The sequence below is a fragment of the Carettochelys insculpta genome, chromosome 3 (assembly GCF_033958435.1).
Source record: "Carettochelys insculpta isolate YL-2023 chromosome 3, ASM3395843v1, whole genome shotgun sequence".
NCBI lineage: Eukaryota > Metazoa > Chordata > Testudines > Carettochelyidae > Carettochelys > Carettochelys insculpta.
Genome location: NC_134139.1, coordinates 2,017,894 through 2,042,105, shown reverse-complemented (window position 1 = coordinate 2,042,105; position 24,212 = coordinate 2,017,894). Strand labels below are relative to the sequence as shown.

At 57.1% G+C, this 24,212-nt stretch overlaps 1 protein-coding gene across 1 annotated transcript; it reads left to right on the top strand.

The window, feature by feature from the left end:
* The first annotated feature begins 12,606 nt into the window (after positions 1–12,606).
* On the top strand, positions 12,607–23,339 carry CST7 (cystatin F). Its single transcript, XM_074988418.1, has 4 exons — positions 12,607–12,676; positions 17,702–17,874; positions 18,471–18,587; positions 21,126–23,339. The coding sequence occupies exons 1-4, from the start codon at positions 12,607–12,609 to the stop codon at positions 21,201–21,203; spliced, it is 438 nt and encodes a 145-aa protein (XP_074844519.1). The 3' UTR covers positions 21,204–23,339.
* The last annotated feature ends 873 nt before the right edge of the window (positions 23,340–24,212 follow it).

Sequence of the window (24,212 nt, the reverse complement as noted above, 5' to 3'; positions counted from 1 at the left end):
TCTCCCCAAGGCACCGTATGCATCTGCTATGGCCATCTGAAGCAGGCATGGCCTCCAGCAAGATTCACACTTCTTAAAGCCGGGGAGGGGGATGGCATTGTTAAAACTTAATTCTGAGTCCTTAGGTGCTAATAGCACACTTAACAGTATGTTAGGTGATGTTAATAACCGTTGGTCTTTGAAGGCCGACAAACAAAAGCAGCGGGCCCGCCCGGAGGCGGCCGCTGTGGTTTTAAGATAGTCTTTAACTTTTAACAACTTTTAACAGAGTAACTAACTATAATAACTATAGGACTGCTAACTATGAACTGTTAAAAACTATTAACACAAGAAAAAATACGACTTATCTGTCTCAGGCATTGGAGCCAGAGAGGATTCCGTCTGCAGCCGTTGGCGGTTGAGAAGGAACTGGCGGGGACCGGATCGCGCACGTGACCCTAAGCGCGTGAAGAGCCGACGCGCATCGGCGCATGCACGACCCGACGGAGACTGCTGAACATTTTCCGAGCTGCGGTGCCGGGGCGAGCCCGACACCTACTGTGGAGCACCCACGGGGACCACTCGAAGAAGAACCTGGAGCTACGCGGGTACCTTTAATGCCTGCCTGGGAAGCAGTCAGGCCACAGCTTTAAATTCGTTCACTTCCATGAAGACACTCACAAAGATGAGTATGAAAGGGCTCTAGCTACAGTTTCTGCATACCTTATATGTACATCTATAACGACCTCTAAGGAGTGTGCAGTTGATGAAAGAGCCTGTTTTCATCAGGGAATGCAAGAGCCAGAAGGTGGCAGTGAATGTTTTATAAGGGCTCTGCCAACACTGGCTGAAAACGGTGGTTTTGGAAGTGGGAAACATGAAAATACCAGACATAGGTTAATTACTGTGTTAGCAGAATAAAATGTTTCCCAAGAGCTACAAATGAGAGATTTAACCCTAGCCACAGCTGTATAGACAGCAATGCAGCCTGAGCTTGTCAGGCAGAAAAACCCTGTGTGAGCTGAGAACTTAGAAGAACCTGAAACTAGTTTAGAAACTGTCAACAGACACATGAGTACTCAAAGTCTCTACCACAAAAGCCCTTAGGCAAGGAGCGAGAACTCCCAGGCTCAGGGGGACAGATTCAGCCTACACGCTCAAGGTGTGATGGCAGTCCTATCCCAAGAGCTGCTAGCTGTCCAGCCAGAGGCACACTGTGTAATAAACATATGAACCATGGCCATTTCGCAACAGCTGGCCAAGCCAAAGAGGTCAGGAAGTTGACTCATATTGGAGACAATAAAGTGCCATTGTTTCTAGGCTCTGTCACCTGGGATAAAATAGATCCTACCTGGAGAGTGAAACCAAACACTCCTCTCGAGACTACCAATGTTAAAACTGACTCAGGACCTGATGTCAGTCATCTCAGTAGGGAGGTACACAGAGGGCAGAAGGATGACCCAGGACACACATACGCAACTGGCGAGATGAAGTTGGGGGCTGGCATGTGAGCCTGTGTGGTGAGCTGGACGTAATACGAATGGGAGAGGAACGACCAGCAAAGAAAGTAAGGAAGGAAGAGGCCCACAAGGAAGGAGGTGGGAGACCAAGAACAGGGTGGAAAGACTCAAGAGCCCTTTGAAAGAGAAGACTGGGAGCTCTGGCCATGGACCCGACGGCGGGAGGAAGAAATATTGGCACCTCCTGGACACCTCCTAATTTCCTCCATTGTTGTGCAGAGCAAATTGTTGTGTGCACCAAGGCAAGCGCGGCGTGCACCAGCCACAGCAGTACATGCTACCAGCTGGCCGCAGCTGTGGGTACTCTGCTCCTCAGCTAGGCCACACTTAACTCTCTCCTGCGTGGGCCACCCCAGCATGCAGCTTCCAGGTCCAGCTTGTCCAGGGTTCTGTCCCCAGCAGTGGCTATCACCAGGTGCTTCAGAGGAAGGTGCAGAAATCCCACAAGGAGACACCCTGTGGTAAGCTACCCCCAGAGAAAATTCTTGCCTGACCTCCATCAGCTAGAGGTTGGTTTAGGCCATGAAGCATGTGGGTTTATAGAACAACCCATTTCTACAAGGTGTTTCCTACCAAAATACTTCCCAGTCTCTAGCGTATGAGTCTTCACAACCTCCTGGGGCAGGGCATTATTCCCATTTTACAGGCAGGCGGCAGAGAGGTTACGTGACATGCCTAGCACCACTCAAGACATCTGCGACAGAGCCGGAAACTGAACTCAGGTCTCCCAAGTCCTAAGCAAATGTCCTATCTACACCAAACTTCCAGAATTCAAACTCTTTTGGAATTTTTACCATTGTATTCTTGACAACCCTCTCACCAATCTGAACACCCGGTGCTCTCTGGAGGCATTTCCTGCTCCTGTTACAACCTCCTACCTGCCAGATAGATGTTTTCAAGACCAGGTACCGGCTGCAACTGACACAATGTGAGGAGCTGCCATTCTGCAAAACGTGTCTCTTACCTCCAAAAGCTCTTCTGGAAAGGAGCTCACCTCGCCTTCCCTGGCTCTCTCCCTGGGGTAGGCCCGGGATCTATCTAAGAGGCAGGTTCAGCAGGGGCAGGAGAGGGCTGGTTTGGGTCTTTTTTCCAATGAAAAGCAGTTCAGGTGCCCTGCGAGCTGTGGAGCAAGCCAGCCACAAGCACTGAGCTGCCAGGCTTGCACCACGAGCCCTGTTTAAATTTACTCTCCAGGCTGCATGGAGTTTTGGGGGCAATGGGTCTGTTCCTTGTTATGCTGCTGAAAGGAAAAGCCCAAATGCAGTTGGAAGATCCATTTGCTCCCTGCAAAGGGAAACCAACAGCAATGAAGCTAAGGAAGTCCCGGTTGCTACTTTTAAGCTCTCCTCCGCAGAGGGTGTTTAATGCGATTCTTTGGTGATGAATTCCAGGGGCTGAAGTTTTGCTCTGGGACGCACAGGGGCTGAGGGACCCTGGGGCAGACAGTGCCCTGCAGTCTGGTGCACAAGCTGGAGGGAGCTCACCAGGACGTTCTGACACCTCTGCACCAGCCGTGCTGCTGCTGCTGGCAGTACATCAGCCAGCCACAGGATGTCCTCGTGCGAGGCCTCTGTGCGTCCCTCCGCATGAAACCCATTTCCTGACTATGCAGCTGGAGGGCGTGTGCACCCTGCTGGCCCTGTCTGTTGGCCTCCAGCCCGGAGAACACCCGCCTGGAGCGGTATTGCCTGCGCCTGCCTTAAAGCCTGGGCTGAAACACGAGGGCTTTGCATTTGCGTCCTGGGCTGGGAGCTGGGAACGGTCGTGTTTTCCTGCCCGTCTCCACACCCAGCGGGGCAGGCAGGAAGCTGTCTTCTCCTGGGGCAAGGGCTTCCCATGCCCCACGCAGCTCCACGGTAGCTGGGGAGCTGGCCTCAACGGCAGAGCAGTGCTTGGCGAGTGTCCCAGAATCCCTCAGCAGAGGCCTGTCCCCACAGCTGTGCCAGCAGCCCTGGGCCGGCTGGGAATGGTGCTCACCCCAAGCCTGGTTCCTCTAGCCCCAGCTGTTCCTCCCAGCCCGAGAGTGTCTGTGAAACTCGCCCAGCCGTGTCAGCCATGCTAGGCACGAGGACCAATGTTATCCCAGGGCCAGGCCGCCCGCCAACAACGCTGCACGAACAACTCAGGGCACGCAGGATCGTGGGAGCCAAGTCCCCGCTACCGAAGGGGAGGCTCTTACAGACCAGGACTGACCTGGTGAGCACCACGATAGGGCTGACCTGCGCCTCCCCACAGGGGGGCTGTGGGAAAACAGCTTTGCCTGAGGCCCACAAGGGAAGAGCCGCCGGGGCACATACAGCGAGTTTCAGCCTCCTGGCTCCAGCCCCGTCCTCCTCAGCTAACCTCTCCCCTCTGCCCCACAGGGAGGACCGCCGTGGCCACTTCTACTCCCAGCCCAGGGCTGGGTGGGTGAGGAGGGGCTCAGGGGATGGTGGTGGGTGGAAAGTGCAGGAGGTAGGGTGAGAAGGGGCTCAGGGGATGGTGTGGGGGTGAGGAAGGGCTCAGGGGATGGTGGTGGGTGGAGAGTGCAGGAGTTAGGGGGAGGAGGGGCTCAGGGGATGGTGTGGGGGTGAGGAGGGGCTCAGGGGATGGCGGTGGGTGGAGAGTGCAGGAGTTAGGGTGAGGAGGGGCTCAGGGGATGGTGGTGGGTGGAGAGTGCAGGAGTTAGGGTGAGGAGGGGCTCAGGGGATGGTGTGGGGGTGAGGAGGGGCTCAGGGGATGGCGGTGGGTGGAGAGTGCAGGAGTTTAGGGTGAGGAGGGGCTCAGGGGATGGTGTGGGGGTGAGGAAGGGCTCAGGGGATGGTGGTGGGTGGAGAGTGCAGGAGTTAGGGGGAGGAGGGGCTCAGGGGATGGTGTGGGGGTGAGGAGGGGCTCAGGGGATGGCGGTGGGTGGAGAGTGCAGGAGTTAGGGTGAGGAGGGGCTCAGGGGATGGTGGTGGGTGGAGAGTGCAGGAGTTAGGGTGAGGAGGGGCTCAGGGGATGGCGGTGGGTGGAGAGTGCAGGAGTTAGGGTGAGGAGGGGCTCAGGGGATGGTGTGGGGGTGAGGAGGGGCTCAGGGGATGGCGGTGGGTGGAGAGTGCAGGAGTTAGGGGGAGGAGGGGCTCAGGGGATGGCGGTGGGTGGAGAGTGCAGGAGTTAGGGTGAGGAGGGGCTCAGGGGATGGTGTGGGGGTGAGGAGGGGCTCAGGGGATGGTGTGGGGGTGGAGAGTGCAGGAGTTAGGGTGAGGAGGGGCTCAGGGGATGGTGTGGGGGTGAGGAGGGGCTCAGGGGATGGCGGTGGGTGGAGAGTGCAGAAGTTAGGGTGAGGAGGGGCTCAGGGGATGGTGTGGGGGTGAGGAGGGGCTCAGGGGATGGCGGTGGGTGGAGAGTGCAGGAGTTAGGGTGAGGAGGGGCTCAGGGGATGGCGGTGGGTGGAGAGTGCAGGAGTTAGGGTGAGGAGGGGCTCAGGGGATGGTGTGGGGGTGAGGAGGGGCTCAGGGGATGGTGGTGGGTGGAGAGTGCAGGAGTTAGGGTGAGGAGGGGCTCAGGGGATGGCGGTGGGTGGAGAGTGCAGGAGTTAGGGGGAGGAGGGGCTCAGGGGATGGTGTGGGGGTGAGGAGGGGCTCAGGGGATGGCGGTGGGTGGAGAGTGCAGGAGTTAGGGTGAGGAGGGGCTCAGGGGATGGTGTGGGGGTGAGGAGGGGCTCAGGGGATGGCGGTGGGTGGAGAGTGCAGGAGTTAGGGTGAGGAGGGGCTCAGGGGATGGTGTGGGGGTGAGGAGGGGCTCAGGGGATGGGGGTGGGTGGAGAGTGCAGGAGTTAGGGTGAGGAGGGGCTCAGGGGATGGCGGTGGGTGGAGAGTGCAGGAGTTAGGGTGAGGAGGGGCTCAGGGGATGGCGGTGGGTGGAGAGTGCAGGAGTTAGGGTGAGGAGGGGCTCAGGGGGTGGTGTTGGGGTGAGGAGGGGCTCAGGGGATGGTGTGGGGGTGAGGAGGGGCTCAGGGGATGGCGGTGGGTGAAGAGTGCAGGAGTTAGGGTAAGGAAGGGCTCAGGGGATGGTGTGGGGGTGAGGAGGGGCTCAGGGGATGGCGGTGGGTGGAGAGTGCAGGAGTTAGGGTGAGGAGGGGCTCAGGGGATGGTGTGGGGGTGAGGAGGGGCTCAGGGGATGGTGTGGGGGTGGAGAGTGCAGGAGTTAGGGTGAGGAGGGGCTCAGGGGATGGTGTTGGGGTGAGGAGGGGCTCAGGGGATGGTGTGGGGGTGAGGAGGGGCTCAGGGGATGGCGGTGGGTGGAGAGTGCAGGAGTTAGGGTAAGGAAGGGCTCAGGGGATGGTGTGGGGGTGAGGAGGGGGTCAGGGGATGGCGGTGGGTGGAGAGTGCAGGAGTTAGGGTGAGGAGGGGCTCAGGGGATGGTGTGGGGGTGAGGAAGGGCTCAGGGGATGGGGGTGGGTGAAGAGTGCAGGAGTTAGGGTGAGGAGGGGCTCAGGGGATGGTGTGGGGGTGAGGAGGGGCTCAGGGGATGGCAGTGTGTGGAGAGTGCAGGAGTTAGGGTGAGGAGGGGCTCAGGGGATGGTGTGGGGGTGAGGAAGGGCTCAGGGGATGGCGGTGGGTGGAGAGTGCAGGAGTTAGGGTGAGGAGGGGCTCAGGGGATGGTGTGGGGGTGAGGAGGGGCTCAGGGGATGGCAGTGTGTGGAGAGTGCAGGAGTTAGGGTGAGGAGGGGCTCAGGGGATGGCGGTGGGTGGAGAGTGCAGGAGTTAGGGTGAGGAGGGGCTCAGGGGATGGCGGTGGGTGGAGAGTGCAGGAGTTAGGGTGAGGAGGGGCTCAGGGGATGGTGTGGGGGTGAGGAGGGGCTCAGGGGACGGCGGTGGGTGGAGAGTGCAGGAGTTAGGGTGAGGAGGGGCTCGGGATGGTGTGGGGGTGAGGAGGGGCTCAGGGGATGGCGGTGGGTGGAGAGTGCAGGAGTTAGGGTGAGGAGGGGCTCAGGGGATGGCGGTGGGTGGAGAGTGCAGGAGTTAGGGTGAGGAGGGGCTCAGGGGATGGCGGTGGGTGGAGAGTGCAGGAGTTAGGGTGAGGAAGGGCTCAGGGGATGGCGGTGGGTGGAGAGTGCAGGAGTTAGGGTGAGGAGGGGCTCAGGGGATGGTGTGGGGGTGAGGAGGGGCTCAGGGGATGGCGGTGGGTGGAGAGTGCAGGAGTTAGGGTGAGGAGGGGCTCAGGGGATGGCGGTGGGTGGAGAGTGCAGGAGTTAGGGTGAGGAGGGGCTCAGGGGATGGTGTGGGGGTGAGGAGGGGCTCAGGGGATGGCGGTGGGTGGAGAGTGCAGGAGTTAGGGTGAGGAGGGGCTCAGGGGATGGCGGTGGGTGGAGAGTGCAGGAGTTAGGGTGAGGAGGGGCTCAGGGGATGGTGTGGGGGTGAGGAGGGGCTCAGGGGATGGCGGTGGGTGGAGAGCGCAGGAGTTAGGGTGAGGAGGGGCTCAGGGGATGGTGTGGGGGTGAGGAGGGGCTCAGGGGATGGCGGTGGGTGGAGAGCGCAGGAGTTAGGGTGAGGAGGGGCTCAGGGGATGGTGTGGGGGTGAGGAGGGGCTCAGGGGATGGCGGTGGGTGGAGAGTGCAGGAGTTAGGGTGAGGAAGGGCTCAGGGGATGGCGGTGGGTGGAGAGTGCAGGAGTTAGGGTGAGGAGGGGCTCAGGGGATGGTGTGGGGGTGAGGAGGGGCTCAGGGGACGGCGGTGGGTGGCGAGTGCAGGAGTTAGGGTGAGGAGGGGCTCAGGGGATGGTGTGGGGGTGAGGAGGGGCTCAGGGGATGGGGGTGGGTGGAGAGTGCAGAAGTTAGGGTAAGGAAGGGCTCAGGGGATGGTGTGGGGGTGAGGAGGGGCTCAGGGGATGGCGGTGGGTGGAGAGTGCAGGAGTTAGGGTAAGGAAGGGCTCAGGGGACGGTGTGGGGGTGAGGAGGGGCTCAGGGGATGGCGGTGGGTGGAGAGTGCAGGAGTTAGGGTGAGGAAGGGCTCAGGGGATGGCGGTGGGTGGAGAGTGCAGGAGTTAGGGTGAGGAGGGGCTCAGGGGATGGCGGTGGGTGGAGAGTGCAGGAGTTAGGGTGAGGAGGGGCTCAGGGGATGGTGTGGGGGTGAGGAGGGGCTCAGGGGATGGCGGTGGGTGGAGAGTGCAGGAGTTAGGGTGAGGAGGGGCTCAGGTAGTGTGGGGGTGAGGAGTCAGGACTTGTACCAGGACAGTGGTGGCTGGTCCCTGTCTGCTCCTGTCAGGGAGCCGGAGCGAAGTGCACAACTCGCCTGTCCCCGCACTCCCCATGCAGAGAGAAGAATGCAGCAAACTGCACTTTCCCCTCGCTCCCTGGCAGCAAGGAAGGGGAACATCAGGAACACCCCGTATGCATCTGCTCCGTGGCCCTGCAGGGGAGGCTCAAGGCTGGGGCAGCTCTGTCAGGGCGAGTACACCCCCAGTCAGCCCCTTTCGCTTGCCTGGCTGCCTGCTGCTTAGCACGGCAGCCTGCAGCTGAGCCCTGGGAGCTGGGCTTGGCTGGAGCGTGGCCGGGCTCCCCTCACCATCTGTCACATGGCCACTTCTGAGACCGCCACTAGGCCCAGCCTGGGACTTGGCGAGTCTGCGTCTCATCCGGCTCTTCCTCGGAGCCCCATGTGACTTTGGCCAAGCCCCTTGGTTCTGCTCCCAGGCCCATGGAGTGTCCCCTCTCTGGGGTAGACACCTCTCGTCGGCTGTGGCACATCTCTTGCTCTGAGCACGTCTGGCTACTCACTCTGCTCCCCCTCGAGTAAGCCGCATCCATGGTCAAGCGTTTGCATGGATTTGCTCAGCGTTACCTTTCCCTAATTAGGTCCGGCTTGGAGTCCTTCCAGTGGCAAAGCCCACACTGAACCGGGCCTGGACTGATGAACTGGATGAAAGTCACTGGTGCATGGGGCACATTCCTCCCAAGATGAGGAGCGTGAGCTGAGGCTCTGAATGGAAACTCTGCTGCATTAAAGGAACCCGCTAGGCTTCCCTCTGACAGAGACCAAAACCTACAAGATTTCTACCAGGCATTCCTAAAACTCAACCACCTGGAGGAGTAAAGAAACAGATTGACAGGGCCAGACCAATACCCAGAAGCCAGCTACTTCTAGATAAGCCCACGAGGGTAAACAGCAGACCACCGTTTGTCATCACCTATAGCCCTCAACTTAAACCCCTTCAGTACATTACTGACAATCTGCAACCTATACTGGAACATGATCCCTCACTCTCCCAGGGCCTGGGTGACAGGCCCGTTCTTTCCTACAGACGGCCACCCAACCTCAGGAAAATTCTCACTGGCAACCACACACCATACCACAGAAGTACTAACCCTGGAACCTGTCCTTGCAACAAACCCCATTGCCAGCGCTGTCCACATATCTATACTAGAGATACCATCACTGGACCTAAGCACGTCAGTCACACCATCAAGGGCTCATATTCCTGCACGTCCATTAACGGGACCTGTGCCGCCGTGTGCCCCGGCCAGTTGGGAAAGGCCGAGCCGTGCGGAAAGAGGCTGCTGTGGAAGGCGGGCCCCTTAGTGCTGGGCCAATACAGAACCCACCACTTCAGTCCCAGGACAGGCCCGAACACCAGCCACCTCAGCAAGAGAGCTCAGCAAGAAGCCGGGGCCGGGAGCATTGTGTGGACCCACCCACCTGGGGCGCCCCTGTGCTCCTTCCCTTCCCGCGGGGGCCAGGAGTATTGCACGCCCCCACACCCAGCGTGCCAGCGCTGTACCCAGAACGCTGCCCCAGGCCAGACGCACTCAGCTGCCGCCCGGGTGCTCCGGCGGGGGCCACAGAGAGCTCCCTTCGGGGACCTGGCGCGGCTGCAGCTCTGGGCCTCACCTCTTCCCCCCGGGGACAGCAGCACCCTCCCCTCCGCGCTCTTCCAGCCAGGGCTGCGCGGAACGAGCTGCCAGGCGCTCCGCAGCGCGTGCGGCCCTGCACCAGGAGACGCAGCCTGGCTGTGGGAGCTGTGCTGATCGCTGGAGCGCTGCTGGGTGGGTGCATGAGTGCACAGCTCACAGGATGCCGGTCAACAGCCCCTGTTCTCCATGGCCCGGGCCCAGGCCGTACCCGCCAATCGCGCCTGAGGGCCCGTGTGCAGTGCAGACAGCTCTGAAGAGCTCCGGTCCAAGCTGCCCAGACGGAGCAGTCCCTCAGCTCGAGGGGGAGGCGCTGCAGCACCGAGAAACAAAGTCACCTCTCCGAGTTCACCCAGAGAGTCTGTGCCAGGAGTCCAGGTCCGACGCCAGAGTCCCAGCCACAAACCCGTTCTGGGGCTTGGCCCCAGCTCCCCCACGAAGGAGCAAGGGGGGGCGGTAATTGGAGCTCTGCCACCTGGGGGGGCAGCGGTGACTGTCACCACCGGGGGATGAGCGCTGCAGAGCTCCAGCTGCACAGTAACAAACCGGCCCCCTGGATGAGATTATCCAGGAGGAGAGGCGAGTCCCAGAGCCTGCTGCACAGTCGCAAGCTTCCTGGGAGGGCAGAGAAATGGGTGCCAGGGGCAGCAACCAGCTCTGCAAGCACACAGCCTCCGCGGCCTTACCTCGTAGGCCAGCTGCTTCCTTCTCAGGAGTGAGGGCTTCCACGCTCCACGGTGTTGGGCCGGCACAGACCGCCAGAACCCTGCCGCTTGTCAGCCGCCCCTGGGTAAGGCGGCCCTGAGGACCAGCCTGGCCTGGGAGCGAGACAGGTCAAACGGTCGGCTCACACGCCGCTCTTGAGCCTATGTGGGGGCAACCAGCAGCAGCACTGGGGGTGTCAGCATAAAACTCCACAGAGATTGACCCACAGGACAGCATCCTCCAGCCCAGAGCCGAAAGCAAGGCCGGGTGGCATCCGCCCTCTCCACCCGTAACGCCTCCGTACGCCCTGCAGCCAGGGGTCCCTGGAGTAAACTGTCCTCTGGCTCCCGAGTGGGCCGCAGAGAAACCCGAAGGGGAAGGGTCTGGTGGGTCTAAACTTTATGCTCTTCCACACAACACAAGCCAGACCTGGCTGGGCTGCACTGCTCTGTGCACATGTTCTCCACGCCAAAGCCTGAGGACAGGCCCTAGACGTATCAACACCGGGCTCCCCCCTGTGGACACCCGGCCCCAGCTCACTAACACTGGTTTAACTCGGGTCTTTCTGCACCCGTGCTGCAGCTGAGCTCACTCCTGGCCAGGTCTGCGTGAGAAGCCTCTGCCGACAGACGTGACTGCCGGAAGGGACGTCCCAGGAAAACGCCCGTCACCAGATCGCGTCTGCGCATTAAAGCGGACGGCCAGAGCGATCCGCTCCGTCGACAGAGAGCAGCCCAGCTGCCCGGCCCTCCTTCGACAGGACGGCTGGCCGGAAGGTGCTACCCCCGAGCATGGAGAGGGGTAACGCTGCTGGCAGAGGCGCCATGTCTTGTTGACAGACTGTCGACAAAGCACATTTTGCATCTAGACACTCCCAGTTTTGCTGGGAAAACCTTGTGCAGACGTAGCCCATCTGCCTCTCAGGATAGGTCACTATTACAAGAACACTGCCAACCGGCAGCACATTTCAGAGTGCAGAATAACAGTCTCAGGCTGACAGCGCTGGTGCTATAACAGCAGTGCAGGCTTGGGTTGGAGCTGGGCTCTGACACGTAGCCGGGGTCGGCCTGAGAGCCCAAGTGCAGGCCACCCACCCGGCTGTTTCAGCCCTGGAGCGCAGCTGGAGTGAGCTGACCAGGCCACCGGGACTCTGCCACAGTGTCTGGCTTTGCAGTGCAGCCTCAGTGTCCCGCCCAGACTGGGGAGGAGCCGGCGAGTGCAACCATCGAAAGAGGGACCAAAACACAAGGGACTGGGGTTTAATTCCATGACTGGCAGGCCAGGCCCGTGACTTGTGTGGGTCTGACACGGTCTGTAAAACCGCATTTCCCGACCAGTCCTTTGGGGCAGTTTCTATTACACAATGCTCTAAACTGCTGCTGCAGGGAAGCCCCAAGGAGCATCTCCTTCAGCTGCTTCTGTGGCACCAGCCTCCAGCCAGGGCGCTGACCTGCCACCAGTCCTTTGTGTGAGGCCCTGCGGAGGGGAGCATGGCGCTCTGAACACTCTCGGGGCTTAACGGGAATGTGGTAACACGTTGCTCTTATCCCGATCTCAGCGCGGCCACAAAAATCAGGGTCGCTCCTTTTACAGAGCAGGGATGCGATGCAGCCAACGGCACCCAGCAGTGCAGAACTGGGAACAGAGCTGCGTCTCCTGAACCACAGCCCTGGGCACAGCCCGCGAGGCGGCACGGCCTCTCCTAGGAGCTGACTTCCCATAGCCAGATGAAAAGGAACATACTTTCACCCTGCCCCTTTGCCAGTTCCAAACACGCTGAAATCAGGAGACCAGCCCCAAAGCATAATGAGCTTGGCTTACAAATCACTTAGTTTTTAAAAACCAATGTTGTGGGGCTAGTCCAGTGCGGCCTCGGGGGCTTCCCGGAAAACGCCAGCGGACGTGTGATTTGTGATCAGATCACATTCCATAGGTTCCCTGACCCTACAACTTACAGGCATCAGCAGGCCTTGGCCTGGCCTGGCTCTCAGGACAAGACACCCCTACCTTCTGACTTTGGAGCCGAGCCCCCAGAACTTCAGGGCCCTGATTCGAAGGGATCCCAGCTGAGAAGCGCTCAGCTCACTCATTTCCCATCACTTCCCCCAGCTAGCATGCTGTTCCCTCCACCCCCGAGCCCTCTACTAGCTCCCCAGACCTCCCTGTTACCACAAGCAATGCCATACTTCCTGTCAGCTGGCTCAGCTCTGTGCAAAGGGCTCGGCGGCAGCGCTGTGTTACTTATTCAGTATGTTCACATGGCCACAGGACATGTGCATTTACCCCGGGGCAAGTGCAAAGTACCACTCCTCCCCCGGCACTGCCTTGCTGCGCAGGCGTCACCAACGCACCTTAACTGCCATTCCAAGTGTGAAGTTCTCAGCCTGAGTCGACGTTACCGACAGAGCTGTGGTCACTTTGTGGGGGTGCTCCTCCCCCAGCAGCCAATGGGAGCGCTCAGACAAGCAGCTCTTCCTCCTTGGGGGCGCGAGGGGACTGAAACGCTCTTCACTTCTCTGCTGAGCTGGAAACGATGCGTTTCGACTGGGGCTTGGCCGTGCTTTGCTATCTAAGTCTCTGGAACCCAGCCTGGACCACTGATGGTAAGAGCAGAAAACCACCTCAATCAGCTTCAGCTGCAGGTTTGCTGACCCCGTGTGTGCGCGCCCATTACTAGGGGGTGTGAATAGTATTTGCAAGCAAGTCTTTCTTGGTCTGACCCCAGCATGCGGCAGGTGGGTTAGGTTTGCCCCTGTAACTTCACCTGCTCCCCAGAGCTCCCCCACCTACATCACACACTGTGATCTGGGGAGACGTACCTAATCATTCGAAAGTCAGCTTGTGATTGTATTTTATGTCAGTCTAAACTCTCCATGACCTGGGCTATTAACTGGGAAGCCAGCACTCAAACCGTGACGTGCCCAGCAGGGGCTGGCTAGCGACACCGGGCCTTGGCTCCCAGCTTACGCTCCTGAGCCAGGAAACACTTTTGATTACGGCTGGCTTTAAAGCTTTAGAGTGGTAACTTCAAAGCAGCTTTGTTTTCAGGGCTTTTATTTTATACTAATGCACAGAAAAGGTGGCTGGGCTTCTCTGGTTTCTGGTAATGTGTTGCTAGATGGCTCTCTGCTTCAGCTGTGGTTTCCTTCTGGGGTTGAAGAGGGCTGCACCGGGGGATGCTGCTTTTTAAGCTTCTGAATAAAACGTAGCCTTGTTTCTCAGCGTGAGAGGGGAATGCTGATCACCCTCTCTGACAAATCGACCTCTCCTCAGACCTCCACCCACAAGAAGCAGGTTCAAAGTCTATCTGAGCTTGTGCCTCTGTTCTTGGCACCAGGGCACAAAGCTGAGTACTGTCAGCTTCAGATATCAGCCTCACCCTCCAAAGCTGCAGAACGTGGGTCTGAATTGCACGAGGTCCGACATTTAGGCTACAGGGATCTGATGGGCTGATTCTCAGTGTACAGAAACTGCCCGTGAGGATGACCTCAGTACAGGAAGGCTGACATAAGGACTGTGTGCTGGCTCTGCTCCTAGAATATGCAGCACGGGGTTGGAGACCACTGCACCTAGGGCTGTGGGGTGAGAGAACAAGTCAGGGCAGCCCCAGGGCTGCTCTAACTTACTGTGGAGCTCCAGACCTACGCGTCCCTGAACATAAAGAGCACAGAAGCCATTCAGTGCACCCCCTCGGGCAGTGAGCACTTAGCTCACCTCCGTAAGGACGGGCATCTGGGGCTTAGTGCAGGGAGGCTATGCCTAACTCTGGCACATGGCAGCCTTCCCGCTTGTACCCACTCGCTTCTGGGCCTGTTGCTATCTCTGTACAACAGGTCTTTAGGGAGTAGGAACTAAGGCTGGCAAGATACAGTCGCTCGCCTCCCGCACACCCAGCTGGCAAGTAAGAGCTGACCTGGTAGAGAACAGAGCTCGAGATAAGCGCCTTTGATTGTGTGGGTGCGGTGACCCCTCCTTACATGCCAGTAGCCTGGCTGCAGGAGCCCAGTGCTTTCGGGTTGTTTGTTCAGCACCGTGATTACCATCTGCCACGTGTCTGTTGCCGGTGCCCCTCCCCAGGCCTGTGCCTAGGACGGATAAGGAGCACTGGCGAGACTGCCCCTTCTTGCTATCGCAGGCAAGGGCACGCTGGGAGCAGAGGGGCCTCTGTTTGCATCCCCGCCTCTCAAATTCTCCTGGGCTTGGGGGTCTTTCACTCTCCCCTGCCCTGTCCCAGCTGTGTGGGCTCTGGCAGATTCACTCAGCACAGTTTATGGGCCGTCCCCCACCTCCCTGCTCAGGCGACGCCCCTGCCCAGGACCAGCCAGCTCGGGCTCCTACCTTCCAGGGCAGCCATGGGTCCGTAAGGCCATGACCGTCCCATGCAGAGCACTGGGGAGCCTGTCCCCGCTCGCCGGCAGCGGCAGGGCTGCGCTGAAGAGAGGTAGCTGCAGGGGTCACAGTCCCCGGCGTTCCCAATTCCAACGGAGGCTGTGAGGCGCACAGCCCCTGTGGCTGTGACGTACAGGCAGCACCTCACAAGAACGGGGGAAGGTGCTTCTTCCCCTTGCACAAGTGGGAGGCGGAGGCTCGGAGATGGAACTCACGGGCTGGACTCCAGGTTCTCTGGAGACGGGAAGCAGGACCTCTGGAGCCTCAGCCTAGCCCCCGAAGCGCGGAGCCAGGCTGCCTCTAGCCAGTGGCTGAGTGGGTGCGAGTTCAGTGATGCCTCGACAGACCAGCCAGCCCCTCACTGAAGGGTCCAGCCCAGCCTGCCGCCTCTGCCCGAGGGAGGGGAGAACCAGGCCTGGTATGTCTGGCTAGGCCTGAGCCTGCCAGGCAGGTTGTGGTGGGAGAATCATCACTCTGACTGCACCACTTGATGGGAAGTTCGTGCTTTGGGCTGGGCAAACTGGTTCCGATGACCCTGGGGGCGACCCTGCACCAGTCACTTCACTGTCCTCCGCCTCTGCTTTCCCACCTGTGAAGTGGGGATAATGTATAGACTGCCTTTAGGAGGTGCTCTGAAAGCTACGGATGAAAAGGACTAAGTGCTGGGGGTGACGACTGTTATGATGAGCGCAAGTACCTCTACAGTGGCCCTGTGCCCTGGGGAGATACATGACACAAGCCGCCTGTCCTGTTTCTGCTCTAGCAACGCTGCTAAGAAATCAGAATCGGTTGGCTTCAGGTAGCCCCCCTTAACGGGCAACGCCTAAGCCTTCGCGGGAATCACTTTTGCATCCTACACAGCTGCTCTCTCTCTGTCCTTCCTCCCGCCACAAGCACCAGGTCTGCCTGTGTGTTTGAAACGTGCCCTCGTCGTGGGGAGGTCAGGTAACTTCCTTCCTCTGAAAGGGAACTTAACACCTGCCTGCTGCGAGTCACACAGCTGCAGCCCGAGTTCAGAGACTTCATGTGATGCTGGGTGCCCCTCTCTGGGCAGGATGCTTCCCGGCCCCCGCCGGGCCGAGCTGCATGACTGGTTACAAGAGGTGGTGACTCAAGAGGTGTCAGAGCGTTAAGCCACAACGGGGTCTCTGGCTGTGAGCAAAAGGAAGAGGTTCTCAGTTCCTCCTCCAGGCAAGGGCTAATAGCTGTACCAGCCCTGCGCTCTAGCAGGTCTGCCAGGCAGAACTTTCCAAAGAGCAGCAGCACACGGCCCAGGGCTGACAGCATGTTGCCCAACACAGCAGGGTGTTGTGCTGGCTTCATGCGTGGGCAGTGGCCTAGAGATGGGGCTGACGGGGCAGGCAATTCACAGAGCCCAGAGGGTGGTGCTGGTGCTCCACCAGGCTGCAGGCAGGAAGGGGGCTCTGCTGGCTTAGTAGCCCAAAGGGGAGGAAGGGTGGCTTTGGGTACAAGTCAGGCCTTGGCAGACCTGGGTTCAAGTCCTGTGCTCTATCTGTGTCACTCAGCCTGAGCCCCTGCTCCCTGTCCGAGTGGGGCAAACACACCGTTGGGACTCACAGGGGTGCAGTAGTGTGAAGGGCTCAAGCACTCTTATGCTGGGGGGCAATGAAGTATCTGGACTAGATCTACCTCCCCCAGTTGGGGAGATGACCCTTATTTTAACCCATGTTGCAGAGCTGCTGCTGCAGCTCAGGAGTTAAGGGCTTATGTGATTTACACATAAATGCTACTCACATTGGGTACATCCACAGCTGGGCCTCCAGCTGTGAGCCAGTGTCCATCTGAATCCAGATTTCTTCTCCCTCGCCCTTTCCTTTCTCTGTTCTTCCCAACAGGCTCCGTGGCAGTTGGCAGATGAGACGCATTCTCCAGAGCGGCACTGGAGTTAATTGGGCAAAATCTAGAAGTTATGAGGGGTAGCAAAAAACCAGAGTTTCTCCTCCTTTTATAATATGAGCGTGGTCTGCTCATAACCCAGCAAACCGCAAGCTTGTTTCACACACTGAGGCCCAGCAACAAGCACTTGTTTGGATTTTTTTTGTTTTTTCTTCCTTCAATTCTGTAGTTATAGTCCCATCAGCAGCTTCAACTCCTGCTTGACTGGAAGAAGGGGGAGACCAACTGGGCTGGGCCGGCTGGTCTCAAAGGAGAATTCAGTGTCCTCTTTCATATGCGGTTCACGTGCATTGTAACTAGCGCATGCTGGCTCTGCATGCAGAGTCTCTTCTGCATCACAGCATGTGACCTACGTGTTCTTACTGACACTGTCTTGCTCTGTGGCTTGGTGCTGACAGAAACAGGTGTGAAAGCTAAATCTAGACCTCCTCCAGCTTGATTGCAAAAATTAATCAGCCCAAGTTGTGTGGGTGTATGAGCAACTTACTGAGCCAGATCCTCAGCTGGGGTCAGTGTATTCAACAACTGTGGTGATTTACACCAGGTAAGGATCTGACCCTTAACTCCTTTCTCTCCACCTTGCTCATGCTGCACACATAGGACCCTGGCAAACAAGTGGAATCCATGGCATTTTCCCATCTCTAGAAGGAAGAGTGTGTTTGCAGACACAGTACTATAATGATGCTGGTGACGAACTGAGTCAGGTTATTTGCACAAGTATCGGAGGGGTGGCCGTGTTAGTCTGGATCTGCAACAGCAACGAAGGGTCCTGTGGCACCTTATAGACTAACAGAAAAGTTTTGAGCATGAGCTTTCGTGAGCACAGACTCACTTCATCAGATGCATCTGAAGTCCAGCATCTGATGACGTGAGTCTGTGCTCACGAAAGCTCATGCTCAAAACTTTTCTGTTAGTCTATAAGGTGCCACAGGACCCTTCGTTGCTGTTATTTGCACAATAGCCTCTCCCTCACATGCACCCAGCTGCCGTTTATGAGCAGTGGATGCTGTCATGGGTAGATGCCTCTAAAATGGTTTCAGAAAGGGAACCACCCCCGCCTCCATAGCGAGGCAGCAAGCTGGGGCAGTAAGTGGCTTGAACCTGGGGCTAGGTAGGATAGCTCATAAGCATCTAGAAACCAAGGCTGAGGACATTGCCACTGCCAGCTGAAAGGTGCTAACTCGTAGCCCTGAGACCAGAAAGTGCCCCCAGGAGAAGGTGCAGCTGTCGCGCTGGAGATGGGGCAGAGATGTGTTAACCCAGAGAAGTACCATGCTCTGATCCTGCACTGTGTGTAACAGAGCCTGGCTGCGGTTTTCTAGGTCTCAAGCTGTTGAAGCCGAATTCAACCGTCAGGCCTGGGTTTCCCAGACCCACAGACACCAACGACCCCACAGTTCGCAGAGCCGCTCGATTTGGGGTTTATCGCTACAACAACAGCTCCAACGACCTCTTTCTCTTCAAGGAGTCTCAGATAACCAAAGCACTGGTGCAGGTAAGCACAGCATGAGCACACACAGGCTCAGTCCAAGTCAGCTACCAGGAAGGAGCTGCTCTTCCGCACCTGCCTCTACTCGCAGGAGCAAGCTGCTCCCTCACACTGCAGCTGTACCACCACCCAGTCCACGTGGCTCTGCGGCCGGTCCCGGCCCCCAGACCTGCAGCTCATTTGCCACTCAGCACAAAGCTAGTTTGAATCTAAGGGGGTTTCCCTCCCCCCACCCCTGGGACTGATGGAACCTGGTTTGAGCATCATTCCCAGCAAGCATTTCAGTGACCAGCTTGCCCAAAGCACCTACTTTCCAAGGCTGTGTTCAGACAGTGTAAGCTCTTCGGAGCAAGGCCGTAGACGTGTTTGTACAGCACCTAGCACCATGGGGTCTGGCCCTAGGTTCCCCGCCCAGCCCCAAGGCCTCCAAGCAATAGCTCGCTGTGCCAAGGAGTGCTGTTTAGCACACCTAAAACACATGCTGTGCCATTGGCTAGACCACACGCACAGCTCTAATTTGCACAGCCCAATGCTCTGACCCCTTTTGGGCAGGTCTGAGCCTTCCCCCTGCTATGAACTAACCTGGGCGCTGCTTCCTCTAGGTTGTCAGGGGGCTGAAATACCTGCTCAACGTGGAAATTAGCCGGACAGTGTGTGACAAGAGGAGACCCTCCAACCTGGACAGCTGTGACTTTCAGAAGAAGAAAAAGCTGCAACAAGTACAGGAGTTTCATTTTCTCTTTCACTCTCTTGGGGTTGATCACCAGCCAAATTTCTAAAAGACCCTGGGAGTGCAAGGCCTGAAGTCCTCGAGATCACAGTCAGTAAGGCCCCAAACCTGCAAACAGGAGTCACTCCTGACGTGCAATGGGACAGTCCTCACCAGTTCATTTACATACAACGGCAATTTCCACTCCACCCTTCACAAAGCTGAAGCACAGTGTTTTCTCTTTTAAGGGGGATTTGTCACTGTCTTCAATGGGAGCAGAGTTGGGCCACCCAAAATCGGTCAGGAGGAAGTTTCCTAGAACACTGATGCAATTTTCTTAGGCACACCCCATTCCCAAGCCCTCCTGGAAAGCCATCCCTGGTGCAGACGTAACCTGGGGTGGGCTAAACGACATCGCCCTTTTCCAGTGCCTAAAAAACCCCACTCCCACCACCACGCCGCACTGCAGACCCTGAGTTCAGTCTGTAAGGAATGTGAACAAGGATTGCCCAGGGTCAGCCACCCTGCACAGCAGGTGCAGGAGAATCTAAAGAAAAGCCTTTAACTGAGTAACTTTATAAAATCTTAACAAATAATCACTTCTTAAAACAGAACACAACTACTTTATAACCCCCAGACAATGCCCATAGTGACAGGAAACGAGTCAGTCCACACCAACTCAGTAATGAAAGACGGAGGTCCCAGAGCTGAGATTTAGCTCACCAAAGCCTCCGTTTGTGTCTCTGATCATCAAATCTGTACCATATGCTGAGCTTGAACCATCTCTCCACTTGCTTGTAGGGACTCCTCAGCTGAGGTCCAGGCAGCCTATTCCCCTGCTGTGGGTCACTGCTAGGCAGCAGCTCACTGATTAACCTAACAGAGAGGTAGCCCTGTCTGCCTGTACTCTGACAAACCAAAGCACCAGGAAGGTAGCACTTCTGCAGCTTTGCTTTGATTACACCTGTCAGTTAACTCACAAGCAAACAGGCCGAAAGAAACCCTGCTGCAGAGTGACGAACTCTCTGCTGTGGCTCATCTTCCCAACTCCAAGGGCCTTAGAGACACATCTGCCCGGCCTGCTAGCTCATGAAATCTGAGCCCAAAAGGACTGGACCCAACTCCAGAAACGTCTGGGTGGAAGAGTAAGTCCGCCCAGCAACAGTAATGCTCTTACCTCTGCCTACAGGGGCCTCCAAGAGATAGCTCCCCATTAGGTGCATGGGTTACACAGACAGGCCGTGCAGCAGGGACGGACCTGCCGCACGCTCAATCAAAAGCAAGATATCTGAATCCTGACAGACGCCCGCTCGGCTCCTGCCTGAATCAGCTGCTGAAAGGCTAATGACCCAATGCCAGGAGCCTGGCTCAGCAGATGCTTTAACCCTCACTTAGAGCACAGATCTTCAACATGGGGCTGGGGTGCCAAGGCCACCTTCCTTCCGGCTAGAGCAGTGGTTCCCAGCCTTTCCCGATGGGGCCCCGTTCTGACCATTCAGGAAGATTTGGTGACCCCAGGCAATTCAAAACCGAGGCGGGGGTGGGGGTGAGCAGGGCCGTAACTAGCTAATTTTGTGCCTGAGACAAGAATATAAAACTGGGCCCCCTCATATTTATATAGTCATAGTTATTCCCTAGAAAAGGGAAAGTACAGTAAGAAAATAACTGTTTATTTTTGACAGTTTATTCTTATATTTAATCTGAGTTGTGGTGGGGGGGAGGCTCATCCTCACACTGCTCCCCCTGCCTCGGGCTTAAAATCGTCACAAATGAAAAATGGAAACTGGGAAGTCAGCTGCATGGAGAGGTGTCAAGAGTGGGGGTGAATATTACTGCCAGAGACTATTAAGTTGCTGGCCTGAGATCACTAGGAACATCAAAGACGCAGAAGCAGTCTGGGTAATGGGTAAGGCAAGGTGTGTCCAATGTTTTTTTCACTGGGGGCCACACGGCAATTTTGTAAATGTTTCAGGGGCTGAACACAATATAGCCCCAAGGCCCCCCACCCCCGGCCTTAGACCCTCCCAGCTGCATCCCCAAACCACTCCCAGCCTTAGGTACCCACCCCCCAGCAGCCCCAAACTACCCCCAGCCTTAGACCCACCCCTGGCTGCAGCCCTAAATGGCCCCAGCCTTAGACACCGCCCCCCTGCCAGCCTCTTCACCAGGGCTGCCAGGCTGGGTGGCTCCCCCAGCCCTCCTGCTCCCAGCAGGCAACAGTCGTTAAAACTAATTAACAGAAGGGTTAAGCTTTCAGCACCTAGGCATGAGGTAACTGCTATCTCTAGTGACAGGCAGTAGCATTAAGAAACTGCAAATGGCTTCTTTAAGAGCCACATGCAGCTTGGAGCTGCCCAGTTGGCGACCCTTAACCAATCTAATCATGACCCATATGTTTGGGTGGTGCTCCATAGGTTGGGAATCCCTGGTCTAGAGGGAAGTCCCCAAACTCTTCTGCTGTCATCTGGGGCCACAGTCGGGAAGAGGCTGAGCACTAGTGACACAAGGGTTTAATTTGGAAGCCTTACGTGTTCTCTTCTGCTTGCAGACCTTCAGATGCTATTTCGAGGTGTGGATAGTCCCCTGGCTACAGCAAGTCAACGTGCCAGTTACTCTCTGTCACTGATCCACCTTCCTGGCTGCACGTGGGCCCCAATTCACTTGGGTGAGGAGTTCCGTACTGCCAGTAGCTGCAGAGATCAGGCAGTAACCGCTGCAAACAGATCATTTCAATGACCAGCTGGCAGTGAAGTGAGACTCTTTGGGAAGATAGCTGAAAATCTCCACCATGTGACACGCTCCCAATGACTAGTGCTAATGTTTACCGCTGGCCACGTGAGGCATGTTGACCGGTTGACTAACCTTTAGATGACAGCTTTATTTCTCCATCAACACTGGCCCACAAGTCAGGGAAAAGTAACATAGATGCCTGGTACATTACTGAACCAGTCAGTCAGTGCACCAAGGGGCCAGCTATGATTTCAGCAGCTGTACAACTCATCTTCACAGGGCAGAAATGCCACAGAGTACACAACCTTGATACATTATCAGCACTCACCTGTCCCTGCATGTGGCGTAAATTCTGTTTGCAGTTCCAATAGGAATAAATGGTCAGTAACTCGGGGGAAAGATGCGCCCAGCTCTGTTTGACACAGTTCTTGTTCCTGGCCTAGAAATTCAGCCACGAGCTGTTCTGTGTCTAGTTACTCACCCTTCCCTGTACACAGTGGCTGGCCAGAGCTCACACTCCAGTCTCAGAGAATGAATCTGCTCTAAATGGCACCTGACAGCCCTTCCTCATTGACTCCTCATCTGAGCTTCACTGTGATGGCCAAACTCCTAGGCTGCCAGCTGGGCTCAAACCCCAACCTGCAGGCACTGAGAGCAGGAGTGTCTGATGCCTCAGGTAAGGCACTAAGGCAGAGGCCTTAAAAGGAATTTAGGTGCCTAACTCTCCTTGAACCCCCAGGGAGTTAGGTGCCTAACCACCTGTGGAGGAGCTCAGGCCTACATCCTCTAGCTACAGCAACCTCCAATCTTACACAAACCAGCAAGAAGCAGGGGACAAAGACCCACACATGAGTTCTTCCTCCTTTCAAACACCTCCCTCCTCGCCTAGGGCAGCCAGTGGTGCTCATTCCCCTTCCACCCTGCAGTGGGGGCACCTGTCTGGGCAAATGGCTCTACTTTGACAAGGGCCTCTGCCTTCAGCCTCTGTTAGTGCTACCCCTTACCTAGGAATGGCCAGACTGGGTCAGACCAAAGGTCCATCTAGCCCAGTGCGCTGTCTGCTGAGAGTGGCCGGTGCCAGGTGCCCCAGGGGAGTGAACAGAACAGGGACTCAGTAAGTGATCCATCCCCCGTCACCCATTTCCAGCCTCAGACAGACAGAGGCCAGCGACACCATCTCTGCCCACCCTGGCTAACAAGTACTGATGGACCCGTCCTCCAGGAATTTTCTCTCTCTTTCTTGAGCACTGTTAAAGGCCTGGTCTTCACAGCATCCTTTGGCAAGGAGTTCCACAGGCCGACTGTGCACGGCATGAAGAAAAACTTCCCTTTATTTCAAACCTGCCACCTATTAATCCTTAGCCAGGGCAGACCCCCCAAAAGCCAGTGGAGAGAGAAGGTGTAGGCGGGAGCTTACATCACAGTCGTAGTTCAAAGGCCTCTCTTCCCAATCAGCCCTTGTGAGAGCTGTGGCTGGAGGCCCATCCTGAGCAGGTCACAAGTGGCCCTTTGACACACTTGGCTCAGTAGTGAGCATGTGGTGCAGCCCAGGTAACTACCCGTATGAGCTGCAGGGCACCAGCCAGCTGCATCCCTTGTCTCTTGTATGTGCAAAGGAGCCTCACACTTGTTCCCTAGTGTGGTCTGGCAGTAGGGCCCCGGCTCTGGTGTTCCATGGCTGGCTGCTGTCCCGGGAGCACCCGCCGGAGTGCAGTCTGGCGCCGCTCAGCTGTAACTCTCCTCCAGCTTACCGGCTTGGGGACGGAACAGATCACTCCCCAAGTAAGTCAAACCCGTCGGCACAGGAGGAGGTTGTTCCTAGAAGGAACGTACAGAAATTGGTCACAGAGGTGGCACAGACTCAAGCATGCAGCCAAGCATGTCAGTGGACCAAGACTGCACAGCTGTCTGCTTTCTGCAGCCTGTCATCAAAGCGTAAAGCTCCATCTCTCAGCCTCATCAGTGCAAGTCAGTGCTTTGCCTGTTAGGGAAACGGCAGTAGGCATCTAAATAAATGCAATGGCCCAGGCAGTTGTCAGATTCTGACTCAAACCTCATACACATTTGATGTGTTTGCTTCCTCCACCAAATTCAGCACACAAGCCGCAGATCCAAACAACGAGGGTTACTGACCCCCCCGCCCCAGCCCCCGCACACACAGCTGTGTGGCTGGTGGCTTCAGCCAGAGATGACTGGGCCCACTGCTGAAGGGCTTCTAGTCCTTCACACCACCATATTCTGCTGCACCAGGTTATCCCTGCAAATAGTATCTGCTGTAGGTATCAATCCACAGACCTGGAAACCACTCTCCCACTGGGAGGGCAGAAAAATCCCCTCTCTTCGGGAGAACATGAAGATCTTGCTAGGCAGGGAACCAGCTGCCTGCCACCGTTCACCTCCAGTGCTGTAACATAAAACTAGCTGCAGCAGTCTAAGCCAAGCCAAACTGCAGGATTGGGCAGCACCTCAGGTAGCTGACACCCCGGGGCACAGCAGGTGTCTCTTTCCAAGTGAGGGCAGGGGCTGGTTAGTGTAATTAAAATCCTCGCAGCGAGAGAAATGTACAAGCTGGTCCTACTAAATCCTAAATGGTGTTTCCTTAATGTCTGACTCAAGCCGTGTCACTAACAGAGCCCTGCCTACATGTCTGACCAGGGACGGGTCAAACGGCACCCATGGCAAGGGAGCGTGCATCTTCCCCACAGGCTTTAGCTCCAGCTCAGTGCTAGACATTAACTCTAGCTAACTTTCTACAGCCAGTTCAGATGCTCTCCAGAAGTCTTCTCCAGGCCACCCCAACCGTGTGTAGCTTACCCTGCGGGTCAAACAGCTCGAGAGAAAGCCTCTGTGACAAAGCCCCAGGCTTGCTATCGTCGGGTCTTGCACTATGCGGCTGTTTAAGTGC

Coding starts and splice junctions, on each gene's coding strand:
- CST7 (XM_074988418.1), top strand. CDS start 12,607: ATGCGTTTCGACTGGGGCTTGGCCGTGCTTTGCTATCTAAGTCTCTGG. Junction 12,677..17,701: donor CCCAGCCTGGACCACTGATG/GTAAGAGCAGAA, acceptor GCGGTTTTCTAG/GTCTCAAGCTGTTGAAGCCG. Junction 17,875..18,470: donor TAACCAAAGCACTGGTGCAG/GTAAGCACAGCA, acceptor TGCTTCCTCTAG/GTTGTCAGGGGGCTGAAATA.